General features: G+C 44.0%; 1 protein-coding gene across 5 annotated transcripts; it reads right to left on the bottom strand.

Moving 5' to 3' along the window:
• Positions 1–282: 282 nt before the first annotated feature.
• Positions 283–17,177, bottom strand: LOC123404766. Of its 5 annotated transcripts, XM_045098710.1 has the most exons (18): positions 16,995–17,175; positions 16,823–16,922; positions 16,200–16,256; positions 16,055–16,107; positions 15,884–15,917; positions 15,220–15,310; positions 10,194–10,285; positions 9,930–10,004; positions 9,346–9,440; positions 8,636–8,765; positions 8,173–8,262; positions 7,338–7,397; positions 1,974–2,065; positions 1,760–1,825; positions 1,554–1,611; positions 1,239–1,327; positions 883–1,003; positions 283–734 (listed from the first exon to the last, which is right to left on the bottom strand). In XM_045098710.1, the coding sequence occupies exons 1-18, from the start codon at positions 17,066–17,068 to the stop codon at positions 678–680; spliced, it is 1,434 nt and encodes a 477-aa protein (XP_044954645.1). In that variant the 5' UTR covers positions 17,069–17,175; the 3' UTR covers positions 283–677. The 5 variants fall into 5 exon arrangements, with proteins under 5 accessions (XP_044954645.1, XP_044954643.1, XP_044954644.1 ...); XM_045098708.1 differs by lacking the exon at positions 283–734 and having other exon boundaries at positions 883–1,172; positions 16,995–17,177; XM_045098709.1 differs by lacking the exon at positions 283–734 and having other exon boundaries at positions 883–1,145; positions 16,995–17,177.
• Between the last annotated feature and the right edge of the window lie 782 nt (positions 17,178–17,959).

Below are 17,959 nucleotides of genomic sequence, written 5' to 3'. Positions count from 1 at the left end.
CTCGCACTCCTATGCACTGTGGATGTAGGATAACTCTTCCTCTTTCAAGATCTTTTTGGTTTATCCTTCATCGCATCTGCGTCCTCAGGACCGATGGCAGTGGTAAAAGTGTCATTTGGTTGCAAAGGAGCCACATACCCCTCTGCCACCTCATCCTCATCCTCATTTAGTAAGTCCTCTGTGGGAACCAGATCTGACATTGCTCTTGCTCTGAAAGCGCTCACGGCTGTGATGCCTGCTCAACTCAACTTGTAGAAATCTCGCCATCTTAAGCATGACAAATCATCTACACAACACAAATTAAACTGATTCCAAATAGTTCATGTACAGACCACGACATATACAGAGGACAGCACTTTCTGAAACAACAAACAGTAAATTACAAGCGAACAATCCTCCTGCGCCCCCGTAAGCATGCCTTCAAGTCCAACACTTGAAAGGACAAGTGCGACGACCATGTCCATTGGTTGGTCTTCTGGCCGCAAGCTGAATCTTGTGACGAACTACACAACTTCCCAGCTAGAGCGACCTGCCAGCCAAATTCAACAAAGTCCCATGCTGCACATCGCTATTACGTGCAGGACGTCCATGAGATAATAAGCAGCATTGTGAATGCCTGACGCAATCGATCGAAGATATTGCTTGTGCTTGGAGCAAGCTCCTGATGCGCTACGGCCCTACTCTGGATCTCTGACGGTCTCATGCTTTTGTGATACCATGAGTAACGATGAAAACTGAAGACAATAATTAATGACTGGTTATACTTTTGCCACCTGACTCGAATTTTATTAGTAAATCTGGTGTTTGTCCTATATGTTCATATGCTGTATCTAAGATATATCCTATATAGGGAAAGCTTAACCAGAATGTAAGCAAACTAACCTCGGTACCACAAACTATGGTGTGACTGAGTGGATGGGCTGCACAGGAAAGCACCCTTTCAGATAAGGGAATAAACTTGTTTTCTGCAGGTTGATTTTCCTCGCAGCCTTTTGTTTCCTCGCTGAAACGTGGAAAGCCAGGTGAGGAAACAAGAATGAACATCATGCATAAACTGACCTGAATCCAGAGTTATTTTCAAGGGAACTTTTTTATTTTTGTTCAACGGAGCCAAGAAAAAACGATAAGTTGCTGAAATTGTGGAACTTCTCCGCATACGTCCCAGCAAACAACTAAGAAGATTAGATTGCTCAGTACTGCCAAAACCAAAACAAACTGGAAATGAAAGACCAGCTCACTTGTAGTCGACGTGGCATGCGGAGCTTGTATCTGGATGAAAATCCAGTGCATACATTCCATTATTGGAGGAAGATCCGACTGCATAAATCTGCACAATGTAAACATATGACATGCATCATATGCCTTAATGTGCTTCACTATGTTTTATGTCATGAAATGAAAATAACAAACATTATGGCTAGCGTGGTTAGCAAGACTGCATCTGTTAGCATTCATGAAAATTTATTCGCTTCAATCTGATGTCTTAAAGGGTCCAATTATAAGAAAAATGTTGCATGTGTTTAAGATTTGAGGATGCCCTATTTTTTCCTTACTGAAGATGTCGACAGCCAGGTCCCTTTCCGCTTATGCAACACAGAGTCCACACCCTCCCTAATATAACAAACAGCAGAGAACCACAAAACAATTTGGTCATATTCCTTGGGAGAATTTTTTTTGACAAATTTGTAAAGCTTACTAAGACATATTCGTAATGGAGTTCAAATTTGTAAAGCTTACTAAGACATAGATCAACACTTACAACCAAGCAGGAGGAGGGCAGTGCAGATGACTAACACTGAAAGTGTTGACATTCAGTACCCCAGACCTAACATGGGATGCAGATGAATGAGAAATCACTAGTAAGCACGCGCCACTGAGATTTATACTAGAAGCGTAAAAATCTCTAATAAGAACAAAGTAACCATTGATTATGATTGTATAATGATAATAAGTGAGAGATCTGAGATACTTACCACCCATCATCAAGATGGAAGGCCAACTGATATGAGCAACTGGGGTTAAAGTCTATCGACAGAACTTCACTTGAAACAATGTTTGATTGTTCCTGAAAATAGTTAGCAAGGTGAAAACAATGTTAAGCTAAGAAATATGTTTTATAGCCTTAATATTTTAGCATTATAAGTTATCTAACGATACTCTGAATTAATTATTGTTATTCCTTTGTCTCAAAACTTCAAAGGAAAATATCTAGCTTCAAAGAGAAAAACAGTTCTAATCAGATGGATGAATTATAAATTTATTAAATATGTTTTGAAACATCCAAAAGCATTTTGCACCCTCCAATTGAGATGCATTATTGTATGTTTGAATGGATGCTGTATAATAATAGATATGGGTTTAGATTGTTAGGTTGATCTCTCCCACCGGACCCTTGATCCATGCGCCCTGATCGGGGGCGCCCAACCCATTATGGTTGGTGGGCCCCTGTGACCTGCGCTATAAATAAAGAGGTGGGGGCCGGGGCACACGGTACGAGGTTCACCGCGCCGCCAGACACCCCACCGACATCCCTACCGATCTAGGGTTAGCGCAATGCTCACGGGAAGCACCGCCGCCACCACACCTCTCTCTGTTGCTGCCGCCGTCAACACCTCATCGATGGACGCCGACGAGAGCACCTCAAGTGCAGGACAAGGTAATCTCCATCCCTACTACCGGATTCTGCTAGCCCAGGCGATCTAGTGGATTTAACAATGGTATCAGATGCCACTGGGTTCTAGTAGTTTTTTCGGTACAAAGAAAGAAACAGAGATAGAAACACCCTCCCGCATGAAAGAACCCTAACCCTAAACAGAAAACAAAAAGGGAAAAGGGCAAAGAGCGCCGCCGCAAGGCCGCGCTGACCCTCTCGATCTCGACGCGCATCGGCAAGCCGAGGTGTCGGAAGAAGGTATAACCCCTCACAAGGCAAAGACATAGTTCAACGGGCGCCGCCGCTGGGGCCACTTGACGGTGACGCGCTCACCTGAAGGTGGACGCGCACGCGGGCAAGCGGGCCAAGGGGGCGCCGCCGTCCGTCCGCCGCCTCTGCTCACTGTAGGCTGACGGTGGTTGGAGGGAGAAAGAGAACCGAAGGGGAGAGAGAGCCGGGCTCGCGCGCGCGGCAGTTCGCCGCCGTCGCCTGCGGCCGGAGCTTCCCCTGCCCTCGAGCTGCTCGAGAACGTGTGCAGCTACGCGCGAGAAAGAGACAGCGGCGCAGGGGCTCGCCGACGGCACGCAGGGGCTCGCCGGCAGAGAGACAGAGAGGAGGAGAGCAGCGCGGTGGGAGGAGAAAAGTGAGCGCTAGGGCTCTCTTCTCGACGGGCTGGACCATTTTGATCCAGCGAGATGGGTGGCTGGCAGTCCGATCTGATGGACAGCCAGGATGCGCTGGCAGGGGTAAACCCTAGCCCTGGCAGGCGCTTGGGCCAAAACAAGGCGGTGCGACCCAGGCTGAGGCCGGCGGCCCAGCAGGCCGAGGCGGGGCAGGCCCGCGTGGCGCGGTTCGCCGAGCAGGCCTGGGGCTGCGCGGGAGCACTCCTCGGGCCAGCACTGACAGTTTTGTTTTTGTTTTTAGCTTTTTTCTATTCAGTTTTTTGGGCAGATTTAAACAGTTTTAAATTTCGTTTTCTATTCACCCCGGTCAAACGGGGTTGCCGAACGAAAAAATCGTACTCTAACTGATTTGGTTAACGCCATGTTAGATACATCGGGTTTATCCAAGGCATGGTGGGGGAGGCTATATCCTATATTGACCGTGTGTCATGTCCTGAATAAGGTTCCTACAAAAGATAATGAGGTCACTCCCTATGAGGAGTGGTCGAAGAGAAGGACGACGCTCGGCTGCTTGGCGAAAGTCAATGTGCCGATCCCCAAGAAGCGTAAGCTTGGACCAAAGACTGTGGACTGCGTTAATTTGGGATACGCTAAGAATAGCGTAGGCTATAGATTTCTAGTAGTGAAATCTGAGGTACCTGACTTGAAGGTCGGTACAATTATGGAGTCAAGGGATGCTACATTCTTTGAGGATATTTTTCCCATGAGAGATATGCAAAGCACTTCTAGACAGGAATCTGAGGTAACTCCTGAGCCTGCCATTCCTATGGAATATTATGAACAAATACATGATGATAATCCTGAGGAAGATGACGAGGAAACCCTTGGTAGGGGCAAGAGACAAAGGACTGCAAAGACCTTTGGTGATGATTTCTTCGTATACCTCGTGGATGATAATCCCACTTCTATTTCAGAAGCGTATGCTTCTCCAGATGCTGATTACTGGAAAGTTGCGGTCCGTAGCGAGATGGATTCCATCATGGCTAATGGGACATGGGAAATTACTGATCGTCCCTATGGTTGTAAACCACTGGGATGCAAGTGAGTGTTCAAAAGAAAGCTTAGGCCCGATGGTACAATCGAAAAGTACAAGGCTAGGCTTGTAGCTAAGGGCTATGCCCAGAAAGAAGAAGAAGATTTCTTTGACACTTATTCACCTGTGGCCAGACTAACCACCATTCGAGTACTACTCTCGTTGGCAGCCTCGCATGGTCTTCTTGTTCATCAAATGGACGTTAAGACGGCTTTCTTGAACGGAGAGCTAGACGAGGAAATCTATATGCAACAGCCAGATGGCTTTGTGATAGATGGTCGGGAAGGAAAAGTGTGTAAGTTGTTGAAATCTTTATATGGCCTGAAGCAAGCACCTAAGCAATGGCATGATAAGTTCAATACAACTCTGACATCTGTTGGCTTCGCTGTTAAAGAAGCTGACAAATGTGTATACTATCGCCATGGTGGGGGCGAAGGAGTTATAATGTGCTTGTATGTTGATGACATACTGATATTTGGAACCAACTTCAAGGTGATTGAGGAGGTTAAGTCCTTTCTGTCTCAAAACTTTGAGATGAAGGACCTTGGAGTGGCTGATGTTATCTTGAACATCAAGCTCTTGAGAGATGATGAGTGTGGGATTACACTTCTGCAATCCCACTATGTTGAGAAGATTTTGAGTCGCTTTGGATATCCAGACTGCAAAATTTCTCAAACACCATATGATCCTAGTGTGCTGATTCGAAAGTTCAAAGGCACAGCTATAGATCAATTGAGATTCTCTCAAATTATCGGTTCGCTTATGTATCTAACTAGCGCAACGAGGCCTGACATCGCGTTTGCTGTGAGCAAACTTAGCCGGTTTGTTGCAAACCCGGGTGATGTTCATTGGCGTGTTGTTGAAAGATTTATGCGCTACCTGAAAGGTACTGTCAACCACGGACTTCACTATATGGGATACCCATCGGTACTTGAAGGGTATAGTGATGCGAATTGGATCTCTGATGCTGATGAGATGAAGGCCACTATTAGGTATATATTTACTCTTGGAGGTGGTATTGTTTCCTGGAAGTCTTGCAAGCAAACGATCTTAACGAGATCGACAATGGAAGCAGAATTAACAGCATTAGACACTTCTGGTGTCGAAGCAGAATTTCTTCCGAAATCTTTTGATGGACTTACCTGTTGTTGAGAAGCCGGTTCCGGCTATCCTTATGAACTGCGATAATCAGACAGTTATTGTCAAAGTGAAGAGTTCAAAGGACAATATGAAGTCCAACAAACATATAGGAATGAGATTGAAGTTTGTCAGACGTTTGAGAAACTCCGGAGTGATAGCGTTGGATTACATCCAAACGGCTATGAATCTGGCAGATCCCTTTACTAAAGGGCTATCACGTGTTGTGATAGATAGTGCATCGAGGGAGATGGCTATGAGACCCACATGAGTTGCCATGGCAGTAACCCAACCTATATTATCGGAGATCCCGTGAAGTAGGACCTGGGAAAACAAACCAGTGGTGAACTGAGTAGAGTAACTTTACTAACCCACTCCGTTGGAGATGCAATGCTATCGGATACTGTATGATAGGATGACTACTGTCTTAATGTGTTCTAAAGCTTATGTGTAAGCAAGATGTTGTCGTACAGAGCGATCTTTGGAGGAACACGCCTATATGAGCCTGACTGCTGGTCACAGTTTATGAGATTGGGGTGATCTCTAGTAAACTCATGAATAGGCCTGGAGTGTGACTTATATGCTCCACCTGAGGGGTCAGCCTTCGGTAGTCTAGTACTAGCAAGACTTGTGGTGAAGCTTTCTTTATGCCAGACTGACAATTAAAGGCATAGTCCATTGTTCAGTTGTAAAGGGGTGTAGCTACTTGTTCTAGGTGAAGCTCAACCTTAACAGGTCTTCACTGAAATGTTGGTATATTAAAACATTGATTGGAACGAGGGAAAACGATGTGCCCTTGAGATCTGGTGGGGGATTGTTGAAATTAGTGGTGGGCTTTAGGCCCATAAGAGAATTTCAGAAATCTCCAAGGACCCATGTAGGTGGTGGCAGACAAAGTGGTGGTGGGAAGTTTAGTCCCACCCCGCTAGTGGAGAAGAAGTTGGACCCCTTTATAAGGGTCTCTCTTCTACATGCTATTGGAGAGTGAGAAGAGAAGAGGCCCTCGCGCACTCCTCCTCCGCCGCCCGCCTCGCCACACCACGCCTCGTCACGACGCGTCGCGGGAATGAGCCGAGCCGAGCTCATACCTACGCGCTTATTTTTGCCGGTCAGGAACGGAGAATACGTAACGGATGCGCCACGATCTGAGACGTCGGATCGTGGGCTGTTACCGACTCGGACGTGGGTTCGACCCACGTCTCCCCACCCGGCCGCCTATATAAGCAGGGCTAATGCCAACCCTAGCCGTCACGAGAATCAGATCACATCTGCCTCACGCGCTCGTTCCTTTGCTGCTGCTGCCGCCGGCGACTCCGTCCCGTTCACCGCGTACACGGTCGACGGGAGAACAGGCCTTCGAAACTCCGCCTCTCCGGTTCCTGTACGGGAGAGGGGCGATTAGGTTTTTGGGGAGCGATCACGCGACTGCTCGCCTCCGTCCGTTTGCTTCGTCTACGTTCACGTCGTCCTCGTCATCGCCATGGCTGAACCATCCGAGACCGATCGTCTCGCCCTTGAAGCTGAGAAGAAGAGGGCAGAGGATGATGCTGCTACAGCTGCGTCCGCCGCCAACGCCGCTGCTACGGCCAACTGGACTACTGGAGGGTATAACTCGTTCATCCCACTCCTGTTCGTTTCAATCCTAGTAGTACTACTTGCATGCATAGATGTATCAACTATATGCGTAGTATGTGCTAGATTAGTTCATGATCAGTATGTCATTAGTCTAGTCAATGCCATGCTAGTTATTATCTCGTGGATTAATCTACTCAGAAAATTGCCTATTTACTTAACAAAATGCCCTTGCAGTAAGTCTTTATCTTTCAAATACCTTCAGCGATGCAATTTTTCCCAACAACGTTGATATCTTCACTGATGATAAAGGTTGGACCTGGATAAAAAAATCGTCAGCCCAGGACCAAGGCAAGAAACAATGGTCCTCATGTTGCCAAGACAGCTATGGCATTGCTGCGTAAAAAGGTTCAAAATGAAGGACTGTTCTTTCTCTACTGCTTTCTCTGTTATAAAAATGGTACTAGTACTGTCACGGCCATGGCATGAAATACAAAATAAATTGGAAATTAGATGGATTATTCCTCGCAATTGCACTTCATAGTCTAGTGCACTAAACCACTACCTATTTTTAACCTTCCACAACTCACATTTAACATGATATCTTAACAAGAGTTGTTTCTGTAATTTAGGGTTCTTTAACATATTGTAAGTTTTGATAGGTTTCAGATTGAGTCCCGCGGTTGTGATTTATCATTGGAGGTTGGTCGATGACAGGCACATGTTTCCTGAAAATTTGTTCATTTTTAGTTTTCTTGGCACCTGGAAACCACTTATCATCAGTTTATATAAAAATGGAATAAACAGAAGCAACTTTGGGATGTCATTTTAAAAAGGGTGTATTTCATCAAATAGAACTAACTTGCACTAACTAGCTGACTAACTCTGTCAGATAGTGCACGTGTAGATAAGTAGAAAGTTGTATGTGCATGCTCAATTGGTACAGCACTACTGCATACATAAAGTTCACAAATAGAAGTTTGCTTTTCTGATTCTCAGAACACTGAAATCATCATGCAGAATATCAAGTTGGAGACCTTAGATCCTATGAAAAAAAAGCAGAACTAGCCAGAATGTTTATCTGCAGAATGTACCTCATTATGGCTTTGAAAAGCAGCTGATGCTCTCCCTCCACGCGTATCCCAAGCATGAATAGTGCCATTTCTAGTTGCGCCAAACACTGTCTGAAAAAAAATTATCATTCCCCATACACGAGTGGCCCAATGTTTAGGGCTAGATTAAATTAATTGCTGAAGTTAACAGAAAAGCTGTAAATTAGATGAACTATAAACTGTTCAAATCAACAGAAAATGCAAACAGCGTGAAAAAGAAAAATAGCAAGATTAGACTCTTGTTTACCATTAAGTTTGGACAAAGCGTGCTTTGATGATCATACAGTAGATATATAGACATATCAGCAGACAGTACCTTATTACTAACTCTGTTCATCATATTAGGTGGTATTAGAAAAGCAACACAGAATCTGAAACATAGGTAGTGTCCAGAAGGACAGCTTTAACAAAGCTACACAAATACTTAACATGACAATCAGCATACCCGATTATCCATATTTAGCTTGACATTGGTAAATTGAGATTCTGGGAGTGCTGTAAGCTCAAGACAGTGTGTCTTACTTAGCCGCCTGTCCCACATGTAGACTGCACCATCAAGGCCAGAAGCAAATAACCTACATATAGTTAGCAATAAGTGCAAAATTTAAGCATAATTTCCAGCGAAAGAAGTCCCATTAAGAATATTGGTATTTGGTGCATATATACATAGCTTATTCCTCCCACATACTAATATATTGTAAGGTGGTAACAATGTTGACAGTACACTTGTTAATTAACAATGATAACTTGTCTTCACCTGATGAATCAACATCCACCATTCCACCATTAGCAGAATCTAAACTCTCACAGTACAGATCGACACCGACGATAAGCAGAATCTACATACTCTGTTCTTTGGGAACACAACTCGCCCCCATCCAGAAAAGTAGAAACTAAAAAGGTATATCGCTGGGGTGATGAAAAATATAGCATAACTCCATTATTTAGCTTCACAACTGCTAATATTTATTTGCTTTATCTTTAAGGGGCTACAGAGGGTTGAACCATATTCCCTTTTCTATGAGAAGAAGAAAAAACATGATGTGCAGTCAGTTATTTATACAAAGCTTCACATTAGTTACTAAATAGAAATATTTTATGAATGGCCTTATCGCAAGTGACATGGCAATGAATAAGCACAAAACTGTCACATACCGTGACTTATCATCTGACATAAAAGCTAGATCAGTAAGACCCTTCCGGGATTCAGAGCAGAGACCGTGAAATTTGGTCTTCCCTTTCTGTAAAACCTAAAGTACAATAATTTAAAAATCAGAACAGTAATGGGGACGTTGTGTAATACATTGAGCTACTACAACAAATTTCCTTATAATGGACTAAGATGTTCAGCATCTGGAAGTATATTTTCTTGAAATATTATCCATAAACTTTGTCTACATTGTTATATGATAGTTAGACCAAGGGTGAGTGCAGCTTTTAAAAATGAGTGTACCATTAGCGGATTGGATATTTGTACTGTATCCAAAAAAAATACGTAGTATGCTACTTAACACATGGGTTAAAATTCCATGGCCATATGTGGGTGCTGTTTGGCAGAAACAGAACACTGTAACAATAAATATATTTTATTGGCATGATTATTAAAGAATTGAAGGACAAAGAAAAGACTGCATGCTTTTTGAAATTATGATGTAAGTCAACATGGAGAAAATATATTCACAGTATCCTTGAGTAACATGTGAAGCATTTCTTAAGGGCAATGCAAAAGAGGCACTTACTTCTGTCGGAGCAGATGAGACGTACCCAATATCGAACACTAAAACTTTGTCACTTTGGCTAGATGAGCAAACAATCTGCATCAGGCATGCTCAGAGCTCAATAATAAAATAGACAGAAGACATATGAATTCATAAGCGCTTCGTTAGATTTATAAAATAAACACAATTGTAGTCCCTAACTGCCAGTTACACTTAGCATTCCTCATCAATGCCAGATAAAGTGAGAAAAGAAAATCACACATGAAAATCAATGCTGATACCAACCTCGTCTTGATTTCCTGGATTCCATCGGACAGCGCATAGGGGTAATGAGTTTGATATATGGAGCACATAGTTTGATGAGTCATCTGGTAAACCTACCAAGGAAACAGTAATAGCAGCAAAGTTATGATGAGGCCTGAAACAATAAACTAGGAATAATCATCTTGAGTGTGACTTTTCCTTGAATGTTATATAAGGATGTTTCATTTCATAAATATATAGTGTAGAAACACAATACAATTTCATTTCAACAATTTGGTTAGCTATCTAGATATTTAGAATGGTTTAACAAGGCCAATTCATATCAACAGATGCAGCAACAGAAGGCCTTGGCTCAATGGTTGGGCATGCGGTTGTGGAGCACAACGACCCGAGTTCAATTCCTAGAATTGACAGGTGATGCACAGGGGGTTTTCTCCCATTTATTGAGGATCAAGTTTGGTGTGTGGTGAAACCACTCATCAAAAAATATCTTGATACTCATCTAAAAAAATTCTGAGGACCATGTTTATCTTGGTACTCATACTAAGATGGCCGTATGCATCCCTAGTTGTGCAAAGACCGGGAAGTGAAAATCTCTCCAGTTTTTTTCGGTTCGGAGGGGTATATGGCCCCTTTGCAACCTATTGCTTGCGCACAGTCTGAGACCGGTTATATGGACCGGATGGCTCAACAGGATAAGCCAAAACGCCCCTGAAAGAGGAAGGTTTATCCTGAATCTGCAGTTCGCAGAAGCGCAAGGCTTAAGACTGCAAAAAAAAAATATGATGAAAGATGAAAGGAATCTTTTGGAACAGCAGTGATCTAGCAGACTTGGCTAAAAGAAGATTTCTAGCGGAAGCAACACTTGAACATAAACTAGATTTTATTGCACTAATGGAAACCGGTAGAGATAATTTTACGTCACAATTTCTTGGTGCTCTCTCTGGTGGTATTGAGTTTGATTGGCACTGTCTACCACCAAAAGGAAGGTCCGGTGGGATCTTACTTGGGGTAAGGTGCGAGACGCTCGAAGTCCGAAACGTTGTGTTCGGGGACTTCACCATAAAATTTAGGGTGCGCTCCAAGGAGGATGGGTTCCTTTGGGCACTTGTGGCAGTGTACGGGGCCGCCCAGCCCGAGTTGAAGATGGACTTCTTGGCTGACCTCATCCGAATTTGTGGGAATGAGTGGTTACCAATTTTAGTTGGGGGCAACTTTAATATCATTAGGCGTAGGGATGAAAAAAATAACGACAACTTTGATGGCAGATGGTCATTCATGTTTAATACAATAATCGAAAGCCTAGATCTGCGAGAGATTGAGCTATCGGGCAGAAAATTTACTTGGGCAAACACTTTGCCCAATCCAACCTTTGAGAAGTTGGATCGGATTCTCACTAGTGTGGATTGGGAGCAGAAATTCCCTCTCGTAACAGTGCGAGCGATGCCGAGAGCGATTTCTGATCATACTCCTTTGCTTGTTGACTCGGGTGACGCAACACATGCGGGTAACAAGAACACTTTCTCTTCCGAGTTAGCATGGTTTGAGAGAGAAAGCTTCGTGGACCTAATAGCTAGAGAATGGGCAAAGGCCACTGGATAGATGGCAAAATAAAATTAGACACCTGAGGCAGTTCCTAAGGGGCTGGGCTAAACATGAGGGCGGCAGATATAACAAGGAGAAAGAAAGACTTCTCAATCTTATAAATGAGCTAGACGTAAAGGCCGAACCCGCGTTGTTAGATGACAATGAGAGGACATCTAGAGCGGAGGCTGAACAAAATCTTAGGCAGCTCCTTAGAGAAGAGGAGTTGAAGTGGGCACTTAGAGCGAAAGTGCGACATGTTGTTCAAGGTGATGACAACACACAGTATTTCCATCTGATTGCGAATGGAAAACACAGAAAGAAAGAAAATCCAACTTGAGCAAGATGAAGGTACAATTGTTGGTCACGAAAACATGAAGTTGTATATCTCTGAATATTATAAGCAACTATTTGGGGAGCCTGATGACACTTTTGTGTTGTTGGATGAGCAGAGGGTCGGTGATATTCCTCAGCTCGGGACATACGAGAATGAGATATTAACCGCACCATTCATAGAGAAAGAGGTGTTTGAGGCAATTTCACAAATGAAGAATAATAAGGCACTAGGTCCAAATGGATTTCCGGCTGAGTTCTATAAGAGATGTTGGCACATTATTAAAGGTGATTTACTTCCGATGTTTCAAGACTTGTTTAATGGCCACTTGCAACTTTTCCACCTAAACTTTGGGACAATCACGTTGTTGTCAAAGGAGGGGGCGGTGCGCATTGAACAATTACGGCCTATTTGCCTGCTTAATGTAAGCTTCAAAATATTTACAAAGGTAGGGACGAATAGATTGACGCGGATTGCGCATGCAGTGGTGCAACCTAGTCAGACGGCTTTCATGCCGGACAAAAACATACTAGAGGGTGTGGTTGTCCTACATGAAACCCTGCATGAAATTCACTCGAAGAAACTAGATGGGGTTATCTTCAAGGTGGGTTTTGAGAAAGCTTATGATAAGGTTAAATGGCCTTTCCTACAACAAGCCTTCCGTATGAAGGGATTTGACGAGGTTTGGAGGAAACACGTTGAATCCTTTGTACAAAAAGGAAGAGTTGGAATAAAAGTCAATGATGATATTGGTCATTACTTTCAAACGCACAAAGGTCTTCGACAGGGAAACCCAATGTCCCTCATCCTATTCAATGTAGTTGCGGATATGTTGGCAATTCTAATAGGGAAGGCTAAAGAGGAAGGCCAGGTAGGTGGACTCGTACCACATCTAATGGATGATGGTGTGTCTATTCTACGGTACGCCGATGACACTCTTGTTTATGGAACACGATATTGCAAAGGCCAGGAACATGAAACTTATACTCTGCCTTATCGAACAATTGTCGGGCTTGAAAATTAATTTTCACAAGAGTGAATTGTTCTGTTTTGGGAGAGACAAAGATGAACAAGATATATATAAACAACTGTTCGGATGTGAATTGGGAAGTTTACCGTTCAGTTATCTCGAAATACCAATTCACCATCGTAAGTTGTCAAACAAAGAGTGGAAGTGTAAGGATCGTTTTGGGAAAAAAACTAAGCTGCTGGAAAGGTAAGCTTTTGTCTTATGGAGGACGGCTAATACTGATTAACTCGGTTCTGACGAGTATGCCTATGTTCCTTCTTTCCTTCTTTGAGGTACCGGTAGGGGTACGCAAAAGGTTGGACTTTTATCGATCCCGCTTCTTCTGGCATAGTGATGAAGTTAAGAGGAAATACAAACTTATTAGGTGGGATATTATTTGCAGACCCAAGGACCAGGGAGGACTGGGGATTGAGAATTTAGAGGTGAAGAACAAGTGTCTGCTCAGTAAATGGCTGTTCAAATTATCTGTGGAGAGAGAAGGTATGTGGGTACAAATTTTGCATAATAAGTACTTACAATCTAAAACCTTGGTCTAGGTCACAGTGAGACCCAATGATTCACCGCTTGATGAAAATGAAAGTGGCCTTCTTCCATAGAGCTAAATTTACCATTGGGGATGGAGAGTCCACGAGATTCTGGGAGGATACGTGGTTTGGGGAGACGCCTCTAACCATACAATATCCATCTATAATATTGTTCAACATAAGGAGGCGTACATTGCCACATATTACAGTATAATCCTCTAAATATGCAATTCCGGCGACCTCTAATAGGTCATACATGGGAGGCTTGGTTACACTTAGTAGAAGGCTCATGGATGTCCAGTTATCGGATGAGTCTGATAGGCTTCTTTGGAAGCTAACACCTAGTGGCATCTTTACTGTGAAATTGATGTATTTGAACCTTATTGACACAACACCAATCTCCAAGTCGATTCATATCTGGAATGTCAAAGTACCCTTACGAAACAAAGTCTTCATGTGGTTTGTTCACAAGAAGGTGATTCTCACTAAGGATAATTTGGCAAAGCGTAATTGGCAGGGAAGTAAACGATGTAGCTTTTGTGATCATGATGAATCTATCAAACACTTTTTTCTCCAATGTCCGCTTGCAATTCTATGGCAAACAATCCGTATAGCCTTTAATATCTTACCTCCGGGTAGCATTGAAACATTGTTTGGGACGTGGCTAAATGGAGTGGACATAACTATTGCTAGACATATTCGTATAGGAGTATGTGCGTTGCTTTGGGCTATATGGAACTGCAGGAATGACATGACTTTTAACAAACAAACACATATAAATTTTTTGCAGGTACTTTACAGGGCATCGGCGTTGATCCGTACATGGTCGTTACTCACTCCTGCCGAAACCAGGGAGCCTTTGGTTACTGGATCTATACAACCGGTTTGGATGGCGGTCCAGTAATAGGATAGATGGTTAGGCATCTAGGCCTATGTTAGCCGGTTGTGGCATCCTTTGGTTTATTTTGGATGATTTTGCTGCTCCATTAGAGCTTGTTCGGAACCGCTGAATTTTTTATTGATTTCGTTAATAAAGTGGTTGCATGCATCTTATTGATGCAGAGGCCGGAGGGAATCCCCCTTCTCGAAAAAAAAAACATAAGGCACAAAAGCATATCACATCCATATTATGGAAACCTTAATCTGGCATCCAAATCACATGCACGTGGCAAACTAGATTTATTTTCTCGAAGAGGATGATTTCAACGAGAATATCAGGGTTTTAAAACAATACCATCATTCTTAGGGGAGTCCTTGATACTTATTTCGTAGTAAGAATTACCAAATGCCTGATGTACATTAAAGCAAAGTTGCCAAAGCAGCAGCTATTACAATGTACGATCCTATGTTCCTGTTGGACCATTCCAATCCTGATGCTCTGCAGGATCACAGTGATAAACTAATGGCCCTGATCTTATAATCTACAGAGTATCAAACTTTAAGGTGTTATATCCTATAATTACAATATGATACACAGATATGAATCTACTAGGATCATCATACAGATAATATTATTTGCAAGGCATCTGCTTTCAGCACTTTTCTAGCAAACTGAGTTGGGTAAGCTTAACTTACTACATGATGGGCCATACAAGGAACAGTATAAGGTCTCAAAGTCATGCACTGTTAAACATCCTGAGATTGTCACTGATGCGAGGTATACTCCCTGCACAATTAAAAACATAAGGAAGGTGCTTAAACATTCATGTACCACAGTCTGCTTCCAAAAAAGAACTCCCTCAAGAGCGTTTTTGATTCTAGTGTAGTGTCAAAACGCTCTTATATTATGGGACGGAGGGAGTAATCAATAGGAGACGGTTATACTTGTCAATCCCAGTCAAATGGTCATTTTGTTTTGCTTATTGAAATGGTTACAGTATGTGATAATCTACTATTTATAAGTACAAAAGGTAAATCACACAACTCCAAATTTTCATCCTATGCATATGCTTTGTGCAAAATACAAAACAAAAATAATATTTCTAGTCAAACATAGAGTAACAGGAAAGAGATGTAGATCTACAATTGAATTCATAATAAACAACTGGTACCAGTAGAACAGCACAGAACGTTCTGGCCACATACTGGGCGGAGAGCAGAATGGAGTTGAAATATGGAAGTATTAGTGGAATCTGAATGGAAGTGTCAGTTGTTCCAGACAGAATGTACTGAATTTCATACACCTCGGGTAGTGAGGCTAAACTGGGAAAATTAAAATTTTGATGCATTTCAATGGTACCTTTTTATCAAATTCCATTGCCGAAACCCCCTCCCTGTTCAAATTAAACGAAATAAGTTTGTTAGCCTATCTAACAAGGACAAGGTGAGCAATTGAACTGTACAAGCTGGTCGTAACACTAGAGATTTTGCAATGAAACACTCCAAGGAAACATAAAAGATAAATGCTGACCTCGCTGGATGGTAACACCCAGCAAAAGTTGAAGCATTAATCATGCGATTCACCTAAAAGGAGCAGAAGTGGTGAACAGATTAGCCAGATAATACACATTGACTCAGCACTACAAAATACAAACCAGCGTACTTATCAGCATTACATATGTCTGGCACCGTTCCTCGCCATGCGTGTAGTACTTGTGTTCAAAGATCCTAGTCTTCTCAGCATAGAAAAAGAAAATTTCACAACATTATTTCCAAAGTTAACACACAACTAAGATACTTGCCCATTTAAAAATCGTAAACTCTGAAACCCAAAGAGGATTCTGCACGGTGTTAGGTATGATTTATCTGAACTAGTCTCTCAACAATATTTCCCCAGTGTCCAGGATGCTATGATAAGCATCTATAAAGGTCGGGAAGTCATCAGCACAAATTCCGAAATTCCTGTAGATAAAGAAAACAGAAGCTGGCAACATCCTGAAAGCATAAAGTCCCAAACCATCTCAATGTTCCAATCTACCATAACCCACCAGAACTCGCTATGAAATGAAAAATGTGCTGAAATTTAAAACAGCAGCTGTAAGTCAGTAACGCTCAAATTACAAGAAAAGTTTAAGCTTTTCATCCCATTAACCTACTCCAACATTGTCCCGTTAGATTTCCTAAGAATGAAATGAAATGTGGATAACTCCATTTCCTATTTCCGACCCCCTACGCCATAATTCCAGTCGGAAACGCGACAACCTGAAATAAAACATCACTCTTTCGAAATTTCTATAACCTCAGCAAGGGAATCTAGGAGGAGGCGGGATTGCCGGTGTCGAAATCTGGCGTCGATGCGGCCGTCCAGCTCCACGGCGATGCGGCTCCACCTGTGCCACCTACGGACCGGAAGGGAGGTCAGAACACCGAGGGGGCGGAACAGGTGGTTGGGAGGGTCCGAGGCGGAGCACCTCCGAGGCGGCGGTTGTAGCGCTTCGGGGCCCTCGTCGGCGGAAGGCGGCGGTGCGACGAGGAACTTGTCCATAGAGCCGCCTGGTTAGGGTTCGAGTTCGACAGCAGAGTGTGGCCTCAAAAAGAGGCCTAACCATCAGCGAGCAAGCACGCTTCGCGCTTTGTGTGTGTCCTAGGAACTGGAGTATTAGAGCATCTCCCGTCGCGCCCCCAAACACTCCCCCACGGTCGCTTCCCGTCCGGACGGGCCCGAGCGCGTCCAGTCGCGCCCCATAGAGCCCTCAAACCCTCAAATCTTAAAAATAACCGCTTTTTTACAGTTTTCGTTCAAAAAACGGCGTAGACTAGAACTCTTAAACCCTTAAACCCGTAAATATTTTTAGAGATCCGACCCTCAAACGTCATCGCAGCCTGTAGAAGTGAGGGTTGGGGGGAGTTTCTCCCCCCAACCTGCACTCCATTTCCTCGCGAGCGCGGGAGGAAGTTTCAGCTTCCTTCCCTCCCTCCGCAGCGCCGCCGCCGCTCCGCTCCGCCGCCCCTCCCTCGATCCGCCGCCGCCGCCCCGCCCTCCGTCGCCTGCGCCCCGCCCTTCGTCGACTGCCCCGTCGGCATCGCGCGGCCGTCCCTCCGCCGCCACGCCCCGCCCCGGCCGCCCTCTGCCGCCGCCGCCCCGGCCGTCCCTCCGCCGCCACGCCCCGGCCGTCCCGCCGCCGCCCCGCCCTCCGCAGCCCGTCCACGCCGGCCCTCCGCAGCGCCTCCGCCTCGGCCGGCCCTCCGCTCCGCCGCCCCGTGCCGGCCGCCCCTCCCAGCGCCGCCGCCCCGTGCCGGCCGCCCCTCCCAGCGCCGCCGCCCCGTCCCGGCCGGCCCTCTGCAGGTTCGAATTTTTGCTTTTTTCTTCATTTTTATATTTTTGCTTTTTTCTTCATTTTTACATTTTTTTCCTTTTTTCTTCATTTTTACATTT

This window comes from Hordeum vulgare, chromosome 6H, assembly GCF_904849725.1.
Source record: "Hordeum vulgare subsp. vulgare chromosome 6H, MorexV3_pseudomolecules_assembly, whole genome shotgun sequence".
NCBI lineage: Eukaryota > Viridiplantae > Streptophyta > Magnoliopsida > Poales > Poaceae > Hordeum > Hordeum vulgare.
Note: the sequence above shows the minus strand (reverse complement) of the source record. Positions and strands in the feature narration are given on the sequence as shown.

What these genes read in the sequence shown, in the direction of transcription:
- LOC123404766 (XM_045098708.1), bottom strand. Translation starts at nt 17,068, where the DNA reads ATGGACAAGTTCCTCGTCGCACCGCCGCCTTCCGCCGACGAGGGCCCC. An exon ending in TCCTAGATTCCCTTGCTGAG is followed by an intron (nt 16,257 to 16,822) that starts GTTATAGAAATT and finishes TATGCTGAGAAG; the next exon opens with ACTAGGATCTTTGAACACAA. An exon ending in GGGTGTTACCATCCAGCGAG is followed by an intron (nt 15,918 to 16,054) that starts GTCAGCATTTAT and finishes TAATTTGAACAG; the next exon opens with GGAGGGGGTTTCGGCAATGG.